This window comes from Impatiens glandulifera, chromosome 1, assembly GCF_907164915.1.
Source record: "Impatiens glandulifera chromosome 1, dImpGla2.1, whole genome shotgun sequence".
In the NCBI taxonomy this organism is placed as follows: Eukaryota; Viridiplantae; Streptophyta; class Magnoliopsida; order Ericales; family Balsaminaceae; genus Impatiens; species Impatiens glandulifera.
The window spans coordinates 73,692,429-73,702,461 of NC_061862.1; the positions used below are offsets into that span (position 1 = coordinate 73,692,429).

Consider the following 10,033-nt stretch of genomic DNA (forward strand, 5'->3'; position numbering starts at 1 on the left):
ATAAAAAAATAAATTACAAAACTCTTATAAAATATAAAAAATATATATTTGTAAGATTATTTAACTAATTTTATTAATTAATGTTTAAGATAGAAGATATAAATATAAATATAAATATCATCTCATTTTAATTTACAAAAATTCATTACCGAAACATTTTAAATGGAAAACGCCTAACTATAATTGAAACCCTAAAAACAACATTGAATCCCCTGTCTTCCCATGTTCCAATAATTGGTTCATTTCTTATGTTTGTGATTGATATTTGATAGTGGATTTTTATATCATTTTGTTTATAGTTTATCGTAATAGATTTTGTAGGTCCTATTAAGAATAATTAATAACTAATCTTGTCATAATTATAAAAACTAATAAAATGATTTCAGCACTTTAAAAACAATAAACTTATGAAATGGTTATTAAGGTAATTTTTGTAAAATTTGGTTTAGAAAAATAGTTTATTTGCGTGTAAACTTATAATACTAAACAACCAAGTTAGAATATTATGCACGTTTAGTGAAGGTTTGATTCAGTTTTTTTTGTTCTCAAAATGATTGTACCTGAAACTTATCTAAGAATTATAATTAAGGTAGATAATTTTAGTAGGATAAGAAATTTTGAATAAAACAAGTAAATAACATGTGTTTTATATTATTATTATTTTTTTTTTTTTAAAATTATGAAATCAAATAATAAATTAAATTAATAAATAAAATAGGAGATCAAAGATATGTCACATTTTCCCAACCTAGCCTATATATTTTTGTTCATACTAATTGAATCCGTTTTTTTAATTAAGAAAAACTAGCATCACATTCCATTGACTTTTTGCTTCAATTCAAAACATTTATAAAGAAATCATACTTTTACCACTATTAACCATAAACTAGTCACTATTTTTTTTAAACTATCTTTTTCAATTCATTCTTGAAGAGGCATAATAATGCTTCCTACAAACCATAAAATAGAAAGCATTAACCAAACTAAGGCCCGCAAGAACCCAATGATAGTAATCATAGTGACCCTTGTTAATATTACTAGAGACCCAACTCTCATTTCCTCCTTCTTTAGTAATCCCATCAATGGTAGTCATTATAAAGCTAGCTAATATTCCACCTAAACCAATTGAAATGGTGGAGAGATTAGTCGCAATGCTAGCCAAACCCTTAGGCAACTCACAAATATACAGCTCCGTCTGAGCGACCATATTTAGTGCCTCCGCCACACCCATCAACACGTATTGAGGCACTAGCCAAAACACCGACATTGGAACCATACCTTTCGGATTATTCACAAGCCCTTCTCTTATTGCAACAGATCGCCTCACACCCTCTACATTAGCTCCCACAACCATGGATAAGAATGACAAGAATATCCCTATTCCCATCCTAGTGATGGGGCTCAAACGTGCAGGCCTTCCTAGAATATAAGATGCGACTGGAATGAGTATGCGGTCATATACCAATATCCAAGCCACCAAGGAAATGATAGTGAATATGGAGAAGGTTGCTGCTGGTATTTGAAAAGTTTGTGTGATGTATCTGTCCATTGAACCGGCTTGCAAAATTGGGAATGAGGGTTGACTGATATTTACCGACAGGAGGATCCCTGTGGACCAAAGAGGGATTAACATGATTAGTTTCTTCAAGGCTTCCACTTGATCCACAGTGCAAAGTCTCCATGGATTTAAAGCATTTCCGTTTGGACTAATGTCTTCTTCATTTGGATCTTCGATCATACATGATTTGTTCAAAAACCTAGTCCAAGAACCAATCATTAATGAGAACCAAATCAATTGCATGTAGACAATAGAATGAACTAATCATAAATGTGTACCTTATTTTTTCGCTAGGAACCACTAGTATTGGATCCATATCGTGGTGATACAACAAATCCTTTTCATTTGATGGAAACGATAGATTTCTCTTCTTGAAAGAAGCTACTATCACTTGAATAAACCCTGTGATCAAGCTTGAATTCGGCTTTGATTTCACATATAAAGAGGAAGCCAAGAAGAAAGTGTTGGGTTTTGGGCTCATATTTAATTAGAGTTTATATATTGTAATTGGGCTTTAAGCCTTTATTGGGCTTAGGAGTAGTAGTTTAGTCTTTTGGCTTTTGATGTACTCCTATAAATAGAGACATTGTAACCTAGGGTTACTTGGACCATTATTCCATGGAATATCAATAGAATGGACGACTCCCCGAGGATGTAGGCATTGTTGGCCGAACCTCGTTATATCTTGTGTTCTTTATTATTCTTTACCACTTTATCTTTATATCTTCTTTTATTGCGTGTTTAGATTAGATTGTTTCTCAACAAGTGGTATCAGAGCATGTTTTGAGAATGTTTAACCTAATCTATTTGTGAAGATATGACGGAAACCCTAACCACCATTGAAGAAGTTGTTTGATATTTGTGCTTTTGTTGAAGATGGCTATTGGAGAAACGACATTGGTTGCAGAAGAATTAGCCGCTGTGAAGATTTGAGTCGGAATCTTCAATTGCTAACAAGATGTCAACGGTCGTTAAAGTAATTCTTATTTTTAGGTGATGTTGTCTTGAGAAGAAGAGAGAAGAAGACAATGGTCTTTTGTTCTTCTTGAAGGCGCCAATGGGTGCAGGTGACGAAAAGTCGTCGTGTAAGCAACAACACCAGAATGAAGAAAATGAGGTATATTCTTTTGACTTATTTTAATTTGGGACATATGGTCTATTAAAATATACAAAAGGAAAAAAATATATATCTCCAGATATATCTATATATATATTCCATATAAATAGATATTATATTATGATATAATATAATATATAGAGAGAAGCCAAGAATCTTTGAAGCGTTCAACAAATAAGACTTTTTCAACTAAGACTTTTTATTTAAGTCTTGTTTGATTTCATAAAATAGGTTTAAGACCTATTTGATTCCAATTTTCACAAGTAAGCCTTGTTTGATTTTAATCAAACTCTCAAAGCTTTGTATGCTTTGATCTTGGATTTGTATTGAGACTTGTTTGACTTGAATTTCTCAAATATGGAGATTTGTGTTTATCTTCTAAGAGATTTGATATTCGTCAATGGGGAGATTGAAAATTGGAGTTGAAAAAGAAGGTGGAGTGCTTATTCGATGTTGCAGATTGTGGAAGACAGTTGATGCAACATGTAAAGGGTTTTCTGATTAAAGCGGGTGGCTTTAATGTTTGTTTGCAAGAGTGTGGTTTAGATATGTGTGTTTAAAGGCCGAATTTGGATTTGCATCAAACCTTGTGAGTAGGTTTTGATTGGCAATATCCGGTAAGTGCTGGTGCGAAGTTGTCAAGTGGGTGTTGATGCCTCAAGGGTTCTACCAAGAATGATAATTTCTAAGGTATGAATTGAGGGTGCACTAATCATATATATGGTTTGTTAGATTCTTTCTATGCAGGATTTTGCTAGAAGAATGTGGAGAACAAACGATACATCTTCATGCTTATTGAAAATTAGTTGGAGGTTTTATTATAACCGATTGTTGTCTTGGCATACATGGGTGACATTATTTCACTATGGCGAGGGCTTTGACTTGAAGAAATTCTCGGCTGAAATAAGTTTGGAGAGATTTTTCTTTGGAAACCGGTTATTGAAGAAGTCAAATTAAAAGAGGGGTAGAGAGAAAATCTAGTAGTAGATTTTCGCCTACAGCCGCACAGGGTTCATCAAACTGACGATCAGAGATTCAAACAGAGTCCGATTGCGCTGAGATTTTTTCGAGAGGGTTGGTAACTCATTCCTCTACATTTTCAACGGTCGGATCAAGGTTTGGACGTCTCGAAGTTTGTTTTTCTGGGGCTTAAAGTGTCTGCCTAATTTTAATTTTATTTGACTTATTTGGGACCAAAAAGTTTGTATCTTTTTGGTTATGACCTTATCTTATTGGAAGAGCTAATCAAGATGAAGACTGTGGTGAGATTATGTGCTTTTACACTTGACAAAAACATGATCGAGTATGGAAAGTTGTTATTTATATGGTGTTTACCGATGATAACATTGTCGACATGTTAACAGGGCAATCCTTTAGGCCAAATTGCAAAATTACATTGAGTTGGCGGGTGATTAAGGATTGACAAAATTCCAGTTAACACACAATATGAATGAAAGACCAGGAAGATGAAGACTAGTGAAAGACACTTATAAGTTGAGGTGGAGATATCTTGAAAGCAACTCTCAAACGACCGAGAAGAAATCATTGCATTATCTTCTAATGTGAGAAGATAAATAAAAAAACCTTGAGTGGGATTCCTAGTCATGAAAAAGGGGCTAGATGGGAGACTCGGTTAATTCGAAGGTAATGATTTTGTTACTTCTTTTGTTCTATCTTAATTGTCTATACATTGTGGATCATATATTAGATGAATGGGATGATTGAGACCTTGAATAGGGATTCCTAGTCATAAAAAAGGGGCTAGATGAGAGGTTCGATCAATTCAAATGAAAGGATATTCGATTTCTTTCAGAGAAATTATAGATGATCATTTGAAGCATGGGTGAAGACAATTGAAGAGAGAGATATTGAATATCGAAATAATATTCTTGGATTGCTAGGCATTTTTGGACTCAAGAAACTAGCATATTGCAAGTTAATGTGTTCAAGGAGAAGTATGAGGTTCAAGTTGGTTGAGTATGCAACGTTCAAGGCAAGATTGGTGACAAATACTTTGTCAGATCTTGAGCTAGAGAAAAGAGATGTCGTGATAGCCTAATTTATTTGTTATGAAGTAGACGATAAAGGTTCGTCTTGGGTCTTCTCGTTTTTTGATCGATATCTTATTTTGAGGAAGTAGACGATGGAAGTTCGTTTTGGGTGTCCTCAGTTTTCGATAGATATCTGATTTTGAAAAAGTAGACGATGAAGGTTCGTCTTGGGTCTATTCGGTATTTTGCTTTCAGTCGGTTGTTGGACTTGAAAAAATAAGACACTCAGTTTGTGGCAAACAAAGGTAAAGATTATTTTGACATAATAAAGAATTGTTAATTCTAGTTTCCGCATATGTCAACGGGTATGAACAAAGATTGGGAAGAGTTGTTGAATGTCTCTAGTCGCTGAAGTAGCGTAATTGCCAAATTTACTTGTTGTTGTAAACTCTATGATTTTATCTTCTAAGGGCATTTAAACGGAAGTGGAGGTATAATGATTTATCTCGTGAATGGCTCGAATAGTGAAGATTGATGTGTGGCTCATAACTTTTTGATGGCGCGATATACCTAATGGTGGAGATTGTTATTCTTCTAAGGGCTCTTGAGTGGAGTGGAGGTGAAGATTGATGGGTACGGCTCGTGTATTTCCTAAGGGACGTGAAATTCGTCAAGGTGGAGATTTGTAATTTATTCATCACATCTCAATAAGCACGGTATTCGCCCAAGGTGGAGATTGTTGGGTTTTGGGCTCATATTTAATTAGAGTTTATATATTGTAATTGGGCTTTAAGCCTTTATTGGGCTTAGGAGTAGTAGTTTAGTCTTTTGGCTTTTGATGTACTCCTATAAATAGAGACATTGTAACCTAGGGTTACTTGGACCATTATTCCATGGAATATCAATAGAATGGACGACTCCCCGAGGATGTAGGCATTGTTGGCCGAACCTCGTTATATCTTGTGTTCTTTATTATTCTTTACCACTTTATCTTTATATCTTCTTTTATTGCGTGTTTAGATTAGATCGTTTCTCAACAGAAAGAAAGGGCTGACAAGAACATGAGCACCAAAGGAACTCCAAAGCCAATTTTCCAGCCCAAGTTATCTTGAATATACACAATAAATGTCATCGCAATCACAACTGACAATGTCGAGGTAGCATTGTACCAGTTTATGTACGTCTCCATGGCACCTGCTCTGTTCAATCTCTGTGCATGATCATCTTGGAGCTGATCTATGCCAAAGGCCATTGAAGCCGAACGGATACCCCCAGCTCCAATGGACATGAGCAAGAAAGAAGAACACAAAAACATGAGATGAAAGGTTGTTGGGGAGGAGATACAGTTGTTGAATGAATCTACACATGGAGGAGGCCTTGCTTGTGGAATCATAGTCGTCACCCACAAAATTACTGTTCCCTATAATATAGAAAAATTTGAAACCTCTTATCGGTTAATAATAAAATTGGAAGATCTTGTATGTCAGTTTGTTCCAAATTACTAAGCTTTTTAGAAGCACCCTGAATCTGAGATTTCAAGATCATGCAAATTAACCCTCTGATTCATACAATAACAAATTAATTATACCAGGAAGCTGAAACTGCAGCCATAGGCAATCATCCGGTAACGGCCAACAAAGGAATCGGAGAAGTAGGCACCGATTACGGGGAATAAATTGGTAGCGGTGGACCAACAGTAGAGAATATTGGAGCCAGACATCATCTCCAAATGGTATTCATTCATCAAGTAGTTTATCATGTTCATTGACATTCCACAACTGGCAACTCTTTCGAATGTCTCGTTAGCTGAAAATGATACTAATTGAATTACACAAAACCGGAAAAAGAAAGAAGAAGATAATCAATCGATGGAGAAGAGTAAGTTCAAACCTATGATGAAAGGAATGGTTCGAAAACCGCCTTTCTTATAGCCCTGATCGTGTAGAAGAGCTTCTCTCACTTCCGTTTTCTCTTCGTACATGTTATTATCCATTAAGAGGCTGCTCTCCGATCTTCTCCGGCCGACTTAGCCACTAGCCTCCAGTATTAACTGTTTCTTTTCTGTCGTATTTTTAAGGGAGCATTCTTTCTCTGCCCATCATTTAAACAACTTTCTTATATTTAGTGCTTTGGATTCAAATAAAGGTATGGGAATAAAGATATGATTCATAAATGTTGAGAAGATGAATATATATGATTAATAAAAGCGTTATTTAAATTATAGGTAAACAAGGAAGAGTCTAGATAAAACAAATACTATTATTATTCAAAATTTAAATATTCTTTCAAACTTATGAAAAATGATAGGGGCAACAAAAACAAGTCCAACGTCACCATTAAAAAAAATATTATATATATTTTTTTATAATTTGTTTCTATTTTCCCTCATTCTTTCATTATCTTCTCTTCTCTTCAGTTCTCTCTTCGTCTTCGGCGAAACCTTTACACAGACTCTGCCCTATTTATTCGACAAACCCTCTTATTCTTATTCGACGTCTTCTTATCCAGTCATTGATTTCGACTATTTATTCAGCGTCTTCTTCAGCTTAAAAGTTAAAAATGGTAAGTCTTCAAGTCTTTTCCGTCTACTCTTCATTTTCGTTTCTCTTCATTTCTAAACATCCTGATATATTGTATGTTTGTTTGTTGTTTTGATCCCGATATATTGTAGGTTAGTTTGCTGTTTTGGGTTATGCTTGAACTTTCATAATTAAGGTTTAGCGTTTCTCGATTAGGGTTTTGCGATTAGAAAATTTTTTGGTTGGAGATGTTGAAAATGTGTTTTTTAGTTCGATTAAAACGTCCCCGAATATGAAATCAAACAAGCATACAATATGAATCTTTTAATATGTTTTTGATTTTCGAGATAATTTTCCCCCGAATTTTATCTGTTATCTGTATTACTGTTTATCTGTTTAACAAGCTTCATGGTTCATATATTTGTTTTTTTAGAGTTTATAAAAGGAAGGAAACAACTAACCCTCCCCGAAAAGAGATCGTAGAGAGTACAACTAGAACTACAACTGAATCATAAAAAATAAAAGTTGCCCATAACATATTTTTGGCCAGGACTTCGTCTTATGACCTTTACCATCTTATTCAACAACTATATGAACAAAAAAGAGAGGTGGTGAAGGCCATAGAATTTGGAAGTTTTTTTTGTCACCATCCCTTTCTAAATACCCCGACAAACTCTCTCAATACCTCGTCATGTCGTTTGACTGTAAAAGGTGTGTGATTATCCTATAGAGTGACGATGAAGTAAAAATCAAAGAAGATGATGTTCAGTACGTATTGGACATCCCTAGAGGGGATATAGAGATTGTAGAATACATCGGAAATGAGACTAGGTGCCCCGTCTACAAGCTGACAAAGTTTAGGAGTCGATGCGAAAATACAAGTGACGGTCCTAAAGTGACCGAAATGCTAGACAAAATGTTGGAGAATACATTAGCTGACAATAATTTTAAGATAGATTTTGCACTGTATGTTGTCATCTGCTTTCTCTCGACAACGCATTTAGGTCAACAATCCATGTATAGAGTTAATCTCATTCGGGTAATTTATATACACTTCTATGAATTGTTAATAATCCTCAAATCTATTTTTTTACATACAAGATTACAATTCTAAAATCTATTTTAGATGTTCATAATATCCCAAAGTTGAATTGGTACAAATTCATACTTGACGGATTAGTTGAATCATGCGATAAATGGAAGTAGAACGAAAGTCGTCATTTTCATGGACCGTAGACATTTTTCCTTGTAAGTAATCATTGTCATTAATACTTTATTTTGGTGGTTTATTCAAATGTAAATGTTTTTAACATATTGAATATATATATATATATATATGTTTTCAGTTGTGCTACTTATATATAGTCTACAACCCTAAACTCTAAATACCTCATGAACACCGATTTCCGATACTGTCGTGTTGGAATGATAGTAAGTTGAACAATATGTTGGAAAAAGAGTTGGCAAAAGGAGGATTCACATGTGGAAGCGATGTTGGACGCCTTCCACTTCCACTTCCACTTCCACCTCCAAATCCAAACACCCAACAAATGACAAATGAAGATGAGCACGAGGCAGGGGCAGATGGGGGGGGGGGGGGGTACCTGTGACAGTGGCAAAGCCTAAGAAGGCTGCACCTAAGAAGACATCGCATAATATTACAAAGGATGTGGTTGATCTAGGGAAGGTTGTTAATGAAGCATTCAATCTCATTACTACCTCTACACATAATCTTTCAAAATCCACAAAATTAATGCTGGTAGATATAAGAGAGTCAACAAAACAAAATAAATGGGACACATGACCATTGTATGAGACCTCCATCCAAGTACTATACGATGATATGCGTAAAGATGAAAATCTTAGGGTTGTCTTACAAAAGTTCTTCACAAAGACACCATCTAAAGAAGCCACAATGGTGGTATAACACCCGAAATGCTGGAACAAACACCCGTAGTGGTGGTACAAGAGCTTCTATTTGGAAAACACCAAAAGTGGCTATTTTACTCGTAGTGGAGGTTGAAGAAGTCAATGAAAAAAATACCCGCAATGGTGGTTGAAGATCAACAACAAACAAGATGCCCAATAAGAAAAAATCTTAAGAGGAAGACGAAACCTTCATAGGCCCTTCATCCTCCACCTGTAGTCGAGCCTAAAGTAATTTTTTTTACAAATGGTGGTTAGTGGTGAAAAAACACCCGTAGTGGTGGTTGGAGAAAAATAAATAAGAGGCCCAATAAGAAAAAAATTATTAAAAGGAAGACGAAACCTTCAGGGCCCTTCAACCTCCACCTGTAGTTGAGGCTGAAGTAGATAATCCTTTACAAATGATGCTTAGTAGAGAAAAAAACACCCACAATGGTGGTGGAAGAAGTTGGTAAAAAAACACTTGCAATGGTGGTTAGAGAAGAACAAAAAAGAGGCCCAATAAGAAAAAATCTTAAAAGGAAGACGAAACTTCCACTGTCCCTTCGATCTCCATACATGACAACCACTACTCAAAAATATGCCAATTACTTTGATATGGTCAAAGTAGATGAAGATGATAAACTTGTAGTGGAGGTGATTTATTTAAAAGAAGCGAACATGTAACATCTAGAACTCTTCATTATAATGTTTTCTTAACTCTTCATTTTATATTTTCAGCAATGAAGTGTTATTCTACAACGACTACACCACGCTCAAAAGATATCATATGCTTTCACTGAAAAATGAATACTATGTGGATTTCGATGTAGTCGATGTCATGACACACTTCATTAACTTTTAGAATAAGAGAAGAACGACCTGTCCCAAGAGAATTTGATTTACTACATACTTTTCTGTAAGATATTTTTGTATATCTGAT

General features: G+C 34.9%; 1 protein-coding gene across 1 annotated transcript; it reads right to left on the reverse strand.

Annotated features, from left to right (window-relative positions):
• Nucleotides 1-916: 916 nt before the first annotated feature.
• LOC124932391 (protein NRT1/ PTR FAMILY 1.2-like) lies at nt 917-2,039 on the reverse strand. Its single transcript, XM_047473012.1, has 2 exons — nt 1,837-2,039; nt 917-1,757 (listed from the first exon to the last, which is right to left on the reverse strand). The coding sequence occupies exons 1-2, from the start codon at nt 2,037-2,039 to the stop codon at nt 917-919; spliced, it is 1,044 nt and encodes a 347-aa protein (XP_047328968.1).
• Between the last annotated feature and the right edge of the window lie 7,994 nt (nt 2,040-10,033).